The following is a 16,636-nucleotide window of genomic DNA, read 5'->3' on the forward strand; positions in this document are numbered from 1 at the left end:
TAAAGAAGGGTCTCAAACCTGGTCTGTTTCTAATTGCAGGGGAGGGGCCAATCTGGCTTCAACAACAAGAGTCATGGCATCCAATCCCCACACAGTGGCCTGGTAGCCATCCACCGTGAGCACTTCTGCCTCATCCTGGACATCCCAATTTGCACTTCTAATTCTGATTATTTTCTATACTGCATCCTCCCAAGGTTCAGCCTTCTGACCTGGCACAAGAATCCAGTTTTCATCCCTACACTTTACGACAGGGGCATTTCAAAGATTATGAAAACCATCACCAAAACAAAATAAAATCCCAGTGAATATGGGGTTGATGCCGGAAAGACCTGTCTTTTCAGATCTCACCTGGCAGGCACACCAAGTTTCCAAAGGAGCCTACAATCAGCACCTTAAGAGCCCAGGCAAGGTTGACCCTGGGCTAAGGAACTGACCCCAAAAGACTGGCTGGACCCCAAACAACTCCTGCCTTTCATCTGGTCATTTCAAGATTCCAATAAATTCCTTTTCTCCTGGCCAGTGTTTTATAAAAAATCTTTCTTACCACATGTTTCACTATTTTTGCCATCTGTACAGTACCTATGCTATCAGTTATTAAATATGTTTAATATTTTTTACTGGATGATTACACTCGAGACAATAGAGTTATTCAAAAGTTCAGCCAGATGCTGCTGCCCGTGCTTGCACTTTCAAAACAAAAAGGCGGGGGGAGACAGATCATCAAATAATGGAAGGGAATTACAGACAAGCACAAAGTATTCCTTAACATCATCAGAAGACCAGGAAAAAAATAAAAGAGCAAGGAAATAAATTTGTCTCTATGTGTTTCAGTGTTCTTTATTGTGAGATTCCCAAAACCTCTCAACACCTTGAGAACTGTTCCAGGCCTAGCTTCTACAACAGCAAAAAGTTGGACCAGCCGGGAGTACTGGTCAAGGCCAGACAGGCTCAGGGGGTACTGGGTAGTGAAATGTGCTTCCTGGAGAGAAGAATCTGGCCCATCAGCTAGATGGACTCACTTTACACTTGCCAGTGTAGTCTCTGTTCCCCCACGAGCTAGCACACTCACATTTGGGTTCGGTGTCCTGACAGTAGTGCTCAAGTCAAATTGTCTGCATGATCCTGGCCCTTCCCTGACCAATCCTGAGACGTGAACTGGCTACTCATCTCTCTGTACCTTGGTTTCTTCATCTGCATCATGGAACTGCTGCTATTGGTGATGCAACCCACTTCACAGAGTTGCTATTAGGATTTGGAGATGGAGAGAGAATAAAGTGAGCATTAATGAGAGCCCAGAGAGGGCAGTTGCCATCATAAAAGAATAGTACCCCGTTCTCCTTCAGAATAGGCAAGGCTTAATGGTTTCCTGTTTTGTTTTATCTCACTTTTAGCCATGAACTAAATGAGAACCAAATTAGTTTTACTCCAATCAGTTAATAGTTTCAGACAAACGGCTGGAATTTGGTATGTGCAAATGAAATTAAATCACAGAATGTGGCATCAGGAGAGGACCCTAGAGGCCACTGAATCAAGTGGTTTTCTAATGATTTGGGGCCACAAAACCCTTTTGTTAAATTCAATCTCACTTAGGATGCTGATGTTGAAGCTGAAAGCAGCAGCACAGGTCTGGCTGAGGCAGGCTGGGGATCCCTGTGCCCCCATGGGAGACATGTAGGGTGACTAACCATCCTGGTTTACCTACGACTGCTTTAGCACTGAAAATCCTATGTCCTGGGAAGCCTTTCAGAACTCAGAAAACTGAGATAGTCTCTTAGTCTCTGAAGCCCCCTCAGAGCATTATTAGAGAAAAAAAAAAAACAATACTCTTCAAGCACCCCCACTCCACCCCCCCTTAGTCCCTGTTATATACTAAATTGTATCCCCCCCCAAATTTATATGTTGAAGTCCTATAGTCCAACTATATTTGGAGATATCTTTACAGATGTAATTAAGGAAAAATGAAGTCAGATTCAGAGCACTAATCCAATATGACTGGTATCCTTATAAGAGATTAGGACACAGACATACACAGAAAGAAGACCATGTGAAGACCTAGAGGGAAGATGGCTATACCCAAGCCAAGCAGAGAGACAGAAAGATCTTGCCAATACCTTTATCTCAGACTTCAGCCTCCAGAACTGTGAGGAAATTCTGTTGTTTGAGCCACCCAGTCTGGGGAATTTTGTTATAGCAGCCCTAGCAAACTAGTGCACTCTCATTTTACAGATGAAGAAAATAAAACCCAGATTGATGTCATGACTGTTTAGAGGCAATGCAAGAATGGGAATCCAGGACTCCCTGGGCCTGATCCTGTGATCTCTGCCCCACAGAATAGAATGAAGGGAGTCAGCTGGTTAACAAAGGTCCTGTCTGACCAACTGCACCAAATATTTTAAAGCTCTGTGGTAGGATTACTCCCAATCACATGGAGCCTAAATGCCCCCACAGATCTAATGGATGGCAATCTCTGCTCCCCATAGAACAAAAACAACTTATCTGGAGGAAGTCATCTACAGTTAGCACCAATGATGGTGAACAGAGGGAGGACGAGGTTCCACCGCCATGCCCATCACATCTGTCTGGGCATCCATAGATAGGGTTAAATAAATGTACAACAGAACATTTGCACAATAACACAGTTGCCTGTCCTTTTCTCTTTAAAATCAATACCTGACTCTATCAACTTTCTGACGATTAATTAAATAGTCCCAACAATGGCTCCTTATACAGCTCTATACATGTGGTGGTAATCTGCTCTCAGGGGGCAGCTGGACTAGCCCTGCTGAGAGCCAAAAAGCTGTTCCTGGTCAGAATGTTAACCTTGGGGGAGACCACACTTCTGCCTATGTCTGTGTCTGGGGCGTGACAGCCAGAGCTGGACCTCATGGAAATGGTCAAGAGTGCAGGGATGAACCTGACACCTCAGGACTGTGCAGAACCTCAGAAGTCCCTGCAGGGGCAACTGAGTTTCCTCCAAGTCCTGAAACAGGACCCCAGTCATTTATTTGGACTAGAAATAAAGGGGTAACTTCAGGAGGCTACAAAACTCAGGTTATACGGGCTACTGTCTTTGAAAGACAAACAGGACTAGTCTGTCTCAGCAGAAGAAAGTGATACAGTTCTCAGCGCAGGGTAGGCTCGAGCAACTCACAAACCAATCAGAAGTCCTATCCGCCTTCACATGTCTATGTGTGCAGTTGCTCTAAAACAAAGACTCGACGAATACTCTCTGGTTTTGCATTGTGTGAAAAGGGGTTATATCATAGTAAAGGAATATATTCCTATCTTTGTCACACATGATTAGCCAATTATCTAGGGGACAGCCAAACCTCTCATTATTTAAGCCAAGGGAGAGACAGATTCATTGATTTAGTAAGAGACTTTACCCTTATGGTAACACAGTCTCTTGGATGTTAAGAATAATTGTCCTTTTTCTTGTTTTGTTCTGTTGTGAGGAGGTAAACTTGCAGAGGTCAGAAGCCACATCCCCTTGTTGAGAATATCTTGTAGTTGAGAATATCTTTCTGTGGATGAGGACTAATGAACCAAACATGACTGCTGCTTGCAGTTAACATCAGGGACAGGGCTCACACCACCAGAGAGCAGCTCAGTTCTGGATCCCTCTTCCTACCAGAAGTGGGGGCTTGCCCAGGTTACACACCACACTGCAGTGAGGAGTTTCCCATACAGCCATAAAGTAAATAGCTCAGTGGCTGCTTTACCTTATCAGAATTGAATGTTTAGACTTCCTCAGGAGTTTGGGTTTCAATCATCAGCAAAGTACTTTAAAAAATAAGCTATGGAATATTCCATAGTTAGTTTTTGTCAAACATGATTCCACAGATTTCTAGTTCCATACATATACACAAAGTCAGGCATTAGGCTTCCTAAAGGAAGAACGTCCCGCTACCTAAGAAATGGTATTGCCTAAAAAATTAAACCCGAATCTCATCAAGCTTCTTAATTACCAATTTACATGAATAAAAAAGGGCAGGATAGTCACATCATAGTACATAGAACTGTCAGTCACTATGTTGTACCTCTGAAACTAAGGTAATATTGTGTGTCAACTATATTTCAATAAAAAAGGCAGAGCCCATGTTAAATAATATAGTCTGTGTACAATAAGCAAAATCCAGACTTAAATCTCTCCAAGAAACTCTCCAAGACTAATGATCCAATATTCTCCAAAAATAATTTGCAAATGAAAATAAATTGAGAAGGATAACCTCAGGATTAAAAGAGGCTTATAATACATATCAACTGTGAAATAAAGTGTGGATTCACTAAAAACCCCACTAAATTATAACATTTATAAGATACTCAGGTCACCAATTAGTTATTTAATGATTATTAAGGAAGGAATTTTTAATTTTGTTTTAGTTGTTATAATTGTATTTGCAGGATTTTTTTTAAAGATTTTATTTATTTATTTGACAGACAGAGATCACAAGCAGGCAGAGAGGCAGGCAGAGAGGAAGCAGAGAGTCCAATGCGGGGCTCGATCCCAGGACCCTGAGATCATGACCCAAGCCGAAAGCAGAGGCTTCACCCACTGATCCACCCAGGCACCCCTATGGCTATCTTTTCAAAAAGGTTCCATATCAGAGTGCTTGAGTGGCTCAGTCAGTTAGGCATCTGCCTTCTGCTCAGGTCATCATCCTGGGTCCTAGGATTAAGCCCCACTGGGCTCCCTGCTCAGTAAGTAGTCTGCTTCTCCCTCTCCCTCGTGCCCTTTCTCCTTTCTGTCTGTCTTTCTGTCTTTCTATTTATTCTATCAAATAAATAAAATCTTTAAAAAAAAAAGATTCCTTACCTTTTAGCAGTACACACTGAAATATTTACAGGTGTAACATATGAGGAAAAAATAAGAAGGGGTATACATGACAAAACATTGGCCATGAGTGGTAATTACTGAAGCTGAGTACATGGCAGGGGCGGGAGTGGAGTTCATGGTTATATTCCGTTAACTTTCCTATGTTTTTCAATTTCTATAATAAAGTTTTTAAAATTCAGTTTAACTAATGTATGTAAGTGTACATTCTGGAATTTATACAGCTGGTCAACCCTACCTCCCTGAACAGTTTCCCCACCACCACCCTTGATAATATTCTAAACAGTCTCAAAGTCCCATGTAGACTAGCACTTCATCCATGTAAGAAACAATAAACCTTTAACCAACAAAAACATACCCCAGAATTTGGCACTAAAGCACCAACACTCAGACTGTCAGAAAGTCACCTTCTCATTCCCCCTTTCGCTGACCGAGGCACGGTCAGTGCCCCTCTGTGGCTGATGTCCCAGCCCAAACTGCCATTAAATACAGAACCATAGTTAGGAGTAACTAATGAACCGCTGAGCAGCACAGGAAAATCAATAGGCAGAAGAAGCAAGTGACCTTCTTCTGTCCGTCCAACTCCTGCTCTTATTTTCTGAAGGAAGACAAAGGAAGGAACATCAATTCACAGACACTGAAATGAACAAGAAGACTCATCACCACAAAGATCTATAAACCTTTCCATCATGTCCCTGAAAAAGAAACTGCCCGATGGCATGAAGTTGAATTTGCCCAAGGCTAAAAACACAGTCACATAAAAGAAGAGAGAAATGCGTACTAACTAGCTGTGTGGGTGGCCCTGTGCAGCTGATGAAAGGCTTAGAAAGAAAATGAAGAATAGTCTAAGGTGAGCTTTGACTCTGGCAATAAAAGGAACCGATGGAACAAATTTCACATGATGCCCTTAAAACTGATGTGTTTACTGAAGAAGGGGGGAAAAAAACTAATCCAAAGGAGGAAAATGCTCTTGATAAATTCCTTGTTCATTCACCTGTATCTTTTCAGAGGCTCTAAGAGCTGGCATCAAAATGGGGTCAAAAACAAATAGATGATCTCAATTCTTCCAGTGTTGAAGTGAACACTAAACATCCTCATTCTGAAGTGTGGCCATTTCTTCCAAGGCCTTGGTTTTTTCCTTGTGCTTTACTTGTCACTTCTTTGATTAATCCAAAGCTAGACCTCGTAATTCCAAGGTGGTTGTACACTATCTCCCCTTCTTTCAATAATAGGTCACACATTAGACAAAATTACCATAAAATTTAGTCCTGTGCATCAGTAGTTTCTAAATGCTCATTGTATGCAACCCCTGATTAGGTTCTACAACAAATATAGGTAAGAGTAACAAACTCAACTCTGCTTTTGAGGTTCTAAACTTGTTTAGAAAACCCTTATGACTTCTGGAGCAAAATGGAGAAATGAAGTCAGGTACTGACTTTCCTTAAAACTAAGTGTATGAACAATGTTAACAAGAAAAAGCTGAAATCCAGCAAACAAAATAAAAACATATTAGCAGCAACTAAATAAAAGAAATGACAAAATATCATGCCATTATCTTTGAAAAGCAGCATTCAGGGAAAGTGAGTGAGAGATAGAAAATCCCACAGTCACTGCTGTGTTCAACCATGCTTTTCTTCTCCCAGAAGTGTGGTAGGTTTTGGAGATGGTGAGTAGATAGAATGCTAAAAAGCCTTAGCAATACTCCTTATCTAAAAAGAAGTAATCAGAGAGGGAGAATTAACAGCAGGGAAATGAATCAAGCCTCATTCACTTATATATTCAATAAGAATTTATTAAGAAACTCTTGCATAATCACTGAAAACTAGGCTCCGTGGGTCATTAAAAGGAAGTAGAAGAAATAACCAGGTTCTATTCGAAAACAAACTGCATTTCCAGAGATATGCAGGAAAGATGCCTCCTGCCAGGTGAGATGACCCTAGCTCAGCACTTGAAACAATATTTCAGAAAGAAGAGCAAAACCAGTATCCATCAACCATGACTGCACCTAATGCCTAATACCTCTATATCAGGGAACACAATGAATAGGTCTTAGAGAGACAGACATTTCCTGATATAGTTACTGAGAGAATTTTTCAGTTCCCCCAAAATAAAACAAAAAACAACAAAACAAAACAAAATCTCAGGCACTCGATATTTAACACACAAAAAAATACATAATCTATGTGTACAAAGTTCTGAAGGAGAAAAAGGTTTGAATAAGTATTTTTACGTTTAGCCAGATTGTTGTTCAAGTATAAAGACAACAGACATTTTCAGACTCAATAATTCAATGACTCTGTGAGTCTTACTTGGAAAAAAAAAAAAAAAAGACTTGAGCCCCAAATCCAGAAAAACAAGAGATAAATGTGGAGCTCTAGTAAAAAGTCTGATAGGGAGAACTGAACCTAGACACATTTAGAAATTAGGTTAAATGACAGTATGAAGTACATTTATTTCTTACTTGCCATGTTACACATTTCAACAATAAAAAGCAATAATAAACCCAATTCAACAGCTTGGGGAGAGACAGAAGAAAAAATAAAGGTAGAATTTCCTAACATTTCTTTACTTATAAAGATGATAAATCAAGAAATTGAGATTTAAGTATTTGAAATTATTAAAGTTAACCACGTAAAATAATATCAGCAAAAATAAGAATAATTTTCTTATCCATCTCAGTAAGTAGTCAACAGATAATTGATTAATTGATAAGGAGAGGTTAAAACCACTATGTAAATTTATAAAAGAAATCTCTAAAACACCAAAAAATAGGCTACAAATTCTCAACATTATCATGAAAAGTACACTTATTCACATTTGACACATACATACACTATAGAGAGAAAAGACAATCCATAGGGTAAGGGATGAGTTTGGGGTAGGGATGAAGGAATCATTTAAAACAGAAATATGGGGTGCCTGGGTGGTTCAGTGGGTTAAAGCCTCTGCCTTCAGCTCAGGTCATGATCCCAGGGTTCTGGGATCGAGCCCCACACCTGGCTCTCTGCTCTGTAGGGAGCCTGCTTCCTCCTCTCTCTCTCTGCCTGCCTCTCTGCCTACTTGTGATCTCTGTCTGTCAAATAAATAAATAAAATCTTTAAAAAAAAAAAAATTAAAAAAAAAATTAAATAAAATAAAACAGAAATATGGGGTTCCTGAGTGGCTCAGTTGTTGAGTGTCTGCCTTCAGCTCACATCAGGATCCTAGGCTTTGTGCTCAGCAGGGAGCCTGCTTGTCCCTTTCTCCTGGACCGCCCCCCACCACCATCATGTGTGCCCTGTCTCTCTCTCTCTCTCTCTCTCGTAAATAAATAAAATCCTTTAAAAAAATAAAATAAAAACAGAAAATATAATGTAAATTTAAAAGTATTCATCTTATAATAAATATGTTTCTTAATGAGGCCGAAATATAGAACAAAACAAACTGTAGAGATCCACATCTAAAATAAACTCTCCAAGAGACTCTCTATAACTCAGAAAGTTTAAAAGTAAAAAAGACATCAAAGATAAACCAGGAAAATGGTAAGGGAAAAGAAAAAAATTCATAATCTTAATATCAGAAAGGAATCACTAAAGTTTAAGTCAATAATGTACTTACACATGTTATAAATCACCACCAAAAACAAAGTGATGAAATTCATTAAAAAAAAAACCCTAGAAGAAACCAACAAAAGACAATAATAGTAATAGACCTGGTTAACCATGACAGAACAAGAAGACAAAGTAATAAGAAATATACACAATACAGTCAATATGGCTAACCCATCAGATATATATCAGATATATATCATATATATCTATAACTACATAGATATCTACATATGTATATATCTATAACAACATAGTTATAGATATATCTAACATAAAACTTATTTTCAAGTACTTTTTAATTTTAAATTTAATTTTAATCAGAGAAGGAAACGTAGATTCATCATATTAACAGACTAAAAAAGAAAATCCATATGATCACCTCAACACATCCAGAAAAAGCAATTGACAAAATTCAGCATACATTCAGGATTTTTTAAAAAATGCTCAGCAAAGCAGAAATAAACATGTACGTCTTCAACTTAATAAAGGCATCTAAAAAACTCAGAGTTCCCATCACGTCTAATGGTGAAAAACTGAAGGCTTTCACCTTAAGATCAAGAACAAGGCAAGGATGTCTGCTCTCATCACCTCTGTTTAACACTGCAGGGAAACCAGTGCAATAAGGCAAGAAAAAGAAATTAAAAGCATCTACATTGGAGATTAGAAAGGAAGAAACAAATGGACTTTATTTGCAGATGACATGTTCATCTACATAAAAAATCTGATAACATTTATAATAAGGCTACTAGAATTAGTGAATTTATCAAAATTATAAAATACAAGGTCAATATTAACATCAATAATATTTCTGTATTACTATAAAGGAAAACTTTTCAACAAAAAATGCTGAGACAATTATATAGCCATATACCAAAAGAGAAGAGGAACCTCTACCTTTTTCTCTCATATACAAAAATTAACTTTAATTGAACATAGAACAAATGTAAAAATTTAAACTTCTACTAGATAAATATACAAGGATGTTTATTGTAGCATTGTTTCTAATAGAAAATCAGATACAAACTTAAGCTCCATCATTTAAAAAAAATCATGTGATAAACCATACTAATTACATAAAAATGAAATACTATCCAAACACATGTAACCATTTAAAAGAAAGAAAATAAATTTTGTGTCAATTAATATGGAAAAAATAACAAAATAAAAAATTATAGTTTTTAAAAATTATTGAACATCATGTAAAGATAACTTCTGTGTAAATAAAAAGAATATTTACATGTATAACTATTTTATGTGTATGTTTATGTGTATCTATATATCTGTACCTTTACATACATATTTTCCAGAAAGCTACAAAAAAAACTCTTGAACTTTAGGAAGAGGTACCAGGAGTCAGAGAAATTAGAAAAGGTAAAGATTAATATAATTTTTAGAAAATTAGGCCTTTCTATACTATTCATTCTTTTTTGGAGGGGGGCTAGTGCATATATTATTTTATTTTAAAAGCTAAACCATTTTTTTTAAGCAAATAAGAACTCTCTATAGAGGAGATCATTCTGGCCCAGATGCCTGCTGAAGTCATGGGAGAAGAGAAACCACGTGAAGCTGTAGAAGCCCATCTGAGAAGCAGAGGAAAACAGAGAAGGAAGAAACCAAAAGGACCATGCTAAAAAGAGGACTGGTAAGGGGGTTCACTACCAATTCTAAATGCAGGCACTCTGAGGCCTGCTAAGCTTTGTCTGTCCTTACACATACATGAAATTTCCTACTGCATTCTTCTAAGAAGCTGCTTCTTCTCACAAGCAAATTTACATCCCTCACAAGCTAGTTTTAATTTCTAACAACCCCAAAAAAGCCTGGCCTGTACCCTTTTTGAATACCTTGCTTTATTCCAAAGTGGAGGTGCTGCCTTACCTTGCTGAAAATGAAGCAATCTGAAGCATGTACCCTGTGAACTCCTGCAGTCAGTCAGGCCTAGAAAGTATGATTTAAATAGAAACTTGTCCAACAACATTTTCTACTTGTGAGAAAATTTATGAAAAAGATTTCCATCTCTGCATATGTTATTCAGAATATTTTGTCTAAATGTTATGGTAAGCTCTGTATGAATTACAAATCATAGAGGAATGCTTTTAAACTCAGAGAATAATTTTTAAAAAGAAATCAGAAAAGTAAACAGTGAAAGTTTAGAGGAAGGGGAAAGTTACACAAATATCAAATATAATAAACACCCAGAGACACCTCAAAAAAGATAGCACCATATAAGCATGAACACACTACAGTATAATTCCAAACTAACATATAAGCAAGTACGTGATAAAATTGTAAAGGTTGGTAAGAGATTAGAGCCATTTTCAGGAACTGCCTTCTTAACAAACAGAACCTACCTGTACAAGGCTACATGGAACCATTCAAGTACAGCTTAGATGCTATCTCTTCTAGGAGGCCTTTCCTAATCTTCCCATTAGTGATGACCTTTCCTTTATGGTCTCACCGGATCAATACTCTTTTCTAGCAGTTACCACAATGCCTGACGTTTACAGATCACAAGTGGTCTCCTAGAGAACAGGGGTCATGCCTTCATAATTTTTTATGCCTCATAGGCAAATATCCATTGTATAATAAGTGCTCAATAAATTGTTGAATATAAGATTAAAAATCAGAACTTTAAGAACCAATAAAGTTTTCCTAATTAAAAAACAATACCTGTAGTTTCATAGAGCACTAAGAAAATGAGGAAAAATAAATGAAGAAAAATACGACAACGACACTCAAAATTCCACCATCCCAACTCATAACCACTCTTAACTATAAGTATCATTGCAGATAAACACACAAAATCATTGATTCATTCATGTCACAACCTTGTTTAAACAAGTAACCTGTGATGACTTCAATGATAAATTCAATGTAGTCTAAATTCTTCAGTCAGATATTTAAGACCTCAGCAACCAAAATGCAGCCTTCCATTCCTGTCTTAAATCTCCTTTCATTTCTCTGTATCAGGCTTATGATGATTTTCAACCAAACCCCCTGTCATTTCCTGAATCATCCTTGGATGTAATTTTGCCCAAATGAAATTTTTCCCAAATGATTTCTACCATCAGTGTGTTCATTCCACCATATCCATTAATCACAAATCCTACCAGCCCTTCAAGAGCCAGCTCATGTTCCCTTATCCCTCCATGAATAGGCAGCTCCTTTTCCTCTGAAACTCTATAGTGCTCCTATATGATAAGCTGGTCTGTGGTGTCATTTTGTGAATAAACCTCAACTGCCAAATGAGGTCCCAAGCACCATAAAGGCAGAGACTGTCTAATTCATATAAATCCCCTCTGCATTTACATTGGCTGTCACTCAACGAACACTTGTGAAACGAAGGAAGAGACTGAGTATAGCTAAACAGGGAGTGCTGAATGTTGGAGTCTCAAAGCAATAACTTCAGCTGATCCTTGAAGAAAGTATACACCTTAGATTAGCGGAGCGGGGATTGTGTGAAAGACATTAAAAAAAAAAAAATAATGGAGACATTTTGGGCATTTCAATAAGAAAGCCCATCATTGTGCAGGGCTATTCCATGTATTTCAGAATTGTGTGTCCCAGCTCATTATGTACCAGCCACTTTCTATTGTGACAACCAAAAACATCCCCCAGCACTGCTTCCAGGTAAGAAGGATAAATTGAAGGCACTACAGAGGGGCCATGGGTATCTGGAGAGGGAATTCATGAGTCCTGACCATATCGGGCTGGAGCAAAAGAGGTGAGAAGAACACCCAGCACCATCCACCTTTGAACTTCTCATGTTGCTATGGAGGAAGTAAGTCAACTGACAATGACTCCTTTTCATCTCTTTCCCAAAAGCTTCATTCATGCACATACTGAGTGAGAAGCAGTGAAAATTAAGGTAAAGAATATGGTGTCTAGTCCCATGCTAGGACTGATCAAGTCCTAGCTTTTATACTTACTAGCTATGTTGGCAAGGGAAGAAATGTTCAACCCTTCTGTGCCTTGATCTCCTCATCCATAAACTGGAAATAATTAAAGTACTCACCACTTAAAGTTGTGTGGTAGTCCCAGCAAATAAGAAGCACAAAATATATCATTTATTTTTACATTTTGGAAAAATCTGCTAGCTGGAAAAGAGAAATATCGCTACTAGATACTCTTTTTACAACCTATAAAACCTCGATTGTAGGGAACATTTACTGAGTAAGTACTGGACATTGGACACTACACCAGATGGCATAGCTCCATGAGGCAATACCTACTACTATTCCTATTTTACAGATAAGAAAACTGATACACTGAGAGCTTAAGGAAGTTAAAATGAGAGCCAGGATTTAAATCTTTTTGTTTACCCCACTCTGCCTCATTGCTTTAATAAGTATTGAATGAGCATTTGCTACTTATCTGGCATATTTCCAGGTGTTAAAGATACAACAATGATCAAAATAGACCAAAACCACACCTTCATGGAGCTTATATTCTAGTTGGGGGAGAGAGAAAATCAACAAAATAAATAATATATATATATAGAGAGATTATATATATATTTATATACAATATATATTATATATGCTTATATATAATATATTATATATATTTATATATAAAAAATAAATAAATAATATATAGATGATAGGTAGCTATCAATTTCTATGAGAAAAATAAAGTAGAAAAGGTGATTAGAAAGTCAGAGTGGGTGGTAGGCAAGGTGGTAGCAGGACCAGGAAATATTCACTGAGCAGGATACATTTAAGAAACGACAGGAAAAAGATGGAAGAGTAAAATCTGGGGGGAAACTGTTCCAGATGCAGAATACAGTAAGCACAAAGGCCCTGAGGCAGGAGTTTACTTAGCATATTCGAGGAATAGAAAGAAGCCAGTTGTGGCTGCACTGGAATAACCAAGGGAGAGAAATAGATGGTGGAATCAGAGAGATATGGGACAGGGAGGAGCAGATAAATCACATAGGTCTTTATCAGCCTCTGTAAGTTAAAGACCTGGCTTTTATTTAAACAGATCAAAAGCCATTGGTGGAATCTGAACAGTAGGGACATGATCTAATTTATGTTAGGCTACTTTGGTGGCTATGCAGACAGTAGACTGAAGGAGGTGTCACTTGAAGATCCCTTAAGAGCAGTCCAAGTTATTATGAGCAGAAAAAAAAGGAGCAACGCCTTCTTCAGTTCTAGCAGGTGTGATCACAATGGATTTTTTTTTTTCCCCAAGCAAAGTGCTTGGGAAGCCTCTTTCCACCCTATCTATGATGTCTTGTTGAATACATCAGTTGTAGGGAACCTCATTCAATTACACAGCCACTGGGAGCCTTTCTAAATCAGGCTATCAAGTACATCCTCAGTGGCTGTCTAGAAATCCCTGCATTCTCACTCATCACTCCTCAGTGTTACCTTTTAGAACATGAACTTGAGCAAAGAACTGGTTGTCCATGCTTAGTACAAAGCTGGTCTACTATAGTTGAGACATTTAGAACACGGTCAAGTGGTAAAAGTACAAAGTCCAAAGAGAGTTAGGCTTAAGCTTAGCGGGACATTCCACGAAATGCATACCTGAGTACCCACTCTGAGCAAGCCATTGAAAGACTTTAAAATGAATCACACTCAGTCCTGACCTAGCATATGGTTCATACAGTGAAAGGATACAGCTTAAATGCAAGTTACTATACAGCAATAAGTATACACTATGGACTGCAGACTATACACTATAGTTAGTGTATAGTCTAACTATAAGGAGGGGGATGGTCCATCCAGCTGGGAGGATCTGGGGATGGCATCTGACTCAGGCCTTAAGAGGAACTGGAGCTGGATACACAAAGATGAGTAGGCTAGCTGGGCAGATGGAGCAAAAGTAAAGAATGGAAAATGGGGGACTTAAGATGGGAACCATGGTTGGGAGAGTTTGGGAGGACCCAGGCACACCCATAAGAATCCCTTAGCAACTTATTTAAAATGCATATTCTGAGCTCACTCCCAGCAATTCTGAGTCAATAGTGGGTGGAAGAATCTATATTTTTATCAAGAACCCTCAAGTAATTCTAAAGTTTACCACTCAACTCCACACCTACTTTGAGAAACAATGGTGGAGATGAGGCAAAACCATCCCATGTAATCTCCCCTATTATTCTTTCTCAGATAATCCTGTTATTTCCTCTAAGCATTAATTGCTACAGATACTATTTTCGCATCTACTTATTTATTTACAATTGATTTACTCCATAGAGTATGAGCAATGACTTTTCACCTTGGAACATAAGATTTCACCACAGAAAACTAAAATTATTTTTCTAAGTAAAAATAAGGATTCTACAGAATGTGTTCTATTTAAAATGCTGTTTCAGCTACCGTGGTTTTTGTAAAGTACAAGTGTTTCCACAAATGAGATGCATTTTTAGGCAGGTAATGAGACATTTTTACTGATAGGTATCACCCCAAAATTCATATACTGAAACCCTAATCCCCAATATGCTGGTATTTGAAGGTGAGGCCTTTGGGAGGTCATTAGGTCATGGGGGCGGAGACTTCATGAATGGGCTTCCTACCTTTATAAGGAGACACTAGAGAGAGCGCTCGGGCTCTCAAAAGAACTCAACTGTTCTGGTACCTTGATCTGGATTTCGCAGCCTCCAGAATGATGAGAAATAAATTTCTGTTGTTTAAGCCACCCCGTCTACGGTATTCTATTGTAGCAGACCAAACTGCTTAAGAGAGTCAACAAGCTACACCATGGATCAAAATGGAAAACTATATGATCCAATCATTGAAGGCTATATATGGATGGGAAGAAAATCTTTCAAATTTACAAGATTTTTTTACTAACAAGTTCCAAATTATTTCACCTGTATGTAAGTAATTAATCAGCACTCCTGTGGACAATCAATAAATCCTGTCAGCTCCGCTCTAAATACAAATGCCTGAATATGGGTACCTGCCACAACCACCACCACTGCCCCACAATCAGAGCCACCGCCAGCCACCAAGGAGCCTTTTGAGCAAATGAGAAAAAAGACCCCTCGCCAGCTCAGCCAGACCCCTCTGCCAGGGAACCAAGCACAGCACGGCCACCTCCTCTAGGCGACCAGGCCATTCTCATCCCCCTTGGCCCACAATCTCGGGCTCCCTTCGGGTCCTCGACTTCAGTTCTCACCTCCTGCAATACCCCACCCCCGGCCCTCCCCCAGTCTGCTGTCCATGCAGCTATGAGTGCCTGTCTTTTCCACAGTTGTGTAAAATGCCACTGCAGCTAGCACAGGATCCAGCCTTCTCCCAGCGCAACCGAGAGACCCCTCTCTCCCTTTCTGGCCGCGCCTTCTGCGGGTCACTCGCCACCGCCATCTTGCTGTCCACGCAGCACGAGGCATTCCCTGCCACCTCGGGGCTGTTTGGTTACCCTTGCTGTTCCCGGGCGGAAAACCTCTGCCTGCTCCCTCCCGCCCTGCAGTTCGGCAACATCCTTCCCACCATTCACAGCTCCATTTGTTTACCTCAGCCTCTGAGGAATCTTCTGGAACCACTTTACTCACCGTGGACCCTGAGGCGGGTGGGCGGGAGTGTGTGGGATGGGCTGGGGTCCCACGAGGCGTCCCCAGCAGCCGTCCATAGGCTGCAGTTGGGACAGGAGTGAGGAAGAGCGCCGCCTGAGGAGGGAGGCGAGCTCTGTGAGGAGCTCTTCCGGCAGCGTCCCAAGCTGCAGCAGAGAAAGTCTGAAGTTGGTTTGTGTGGGGCTTCTCGGCTATTGACTCTTACGTTGGACCTCCATTTGGGCAGGTGGCCCTGATGGGGCGAGGGAGCAGGGAGAAGCGCTACGGGAGCACCCCCACCATGACGAGGGAGGCCCGGAAGCAGGAGCAAGGCTAAGAGGAAGGTCTCCCTTCTCCCCACTGCGCGTGCTCGCGAAGGGAACCAAGTCTGGGGGCTGTGGACAGAGCCGGTAACCGCACCGTGCCAGGCTAATTCCAGAGCAAGAAAAGCAAGGGACTGCACTGAATTGGAAAGCAGGACACCTGGTCTGCAGCGGCAGGCTTTATCTTTCTGGGATCCTGACAAATATCTTAAGTCTCTTCATCTCTTTGTGCCTCTGTTTCCTCTTCTAAAGAATGAGGTGGTTGAACGAAAATCACTGTTTCTCAAAGTTTCCTGCAGGCACTGCCCACTGTAGTTGCTCGCACCCAGGCCTGCTGACACCGAATCTTAGGCAGGGTGGGAACTGGCATTTTACAGGGCACCCAAGGTGA

The 16,636-nt window shown here is 39.7% G+C and overlaps 1 protein-coding gene across 2 annotated transcripts in view; it reads right to left on the reverse strand.

Moving 5' to 3' along the window:
• The window catches only part of LOC309843632 (myosin-IIIb-like), a gene marked incomplete at its 3' end in the record, with an annotated part of 134,241 nt that extends 118,188 nt beyond the window's left edge, over nucleotides 1-16,053 (reverse strand). For both annotated transcript variants that reach the window (XM_082689222.1, XM_082689223.1), the window contains exon 1: nucleotides 15,926-16,053. In XM_082689222.1, coding sequence (XP_082545348.1) covers nucleotides 15,926-16,002 — 77 coding nt within the window. In that variant the 5' untranslated portion in view covers nucleotides 16,003-16,053. The remainder of the gene's footprint in view (nucleotides 1-15,925) is intronic.
• Nucleotides 16,054-16,636: the final 583 nt, after the last annotated feature.

Source organism: Mustela nivalis (assembly GCF_964662115.1).
Source record: "Mustela nivalis genome assembly, chromosome: 11".
Taxonomy (NCBI): domain Eukaryota; kingdom Metazoa; phylum Chordata; class Mammalia; order Carnivora; family Mustelidae; genus Mustela; species Mustela nivalis.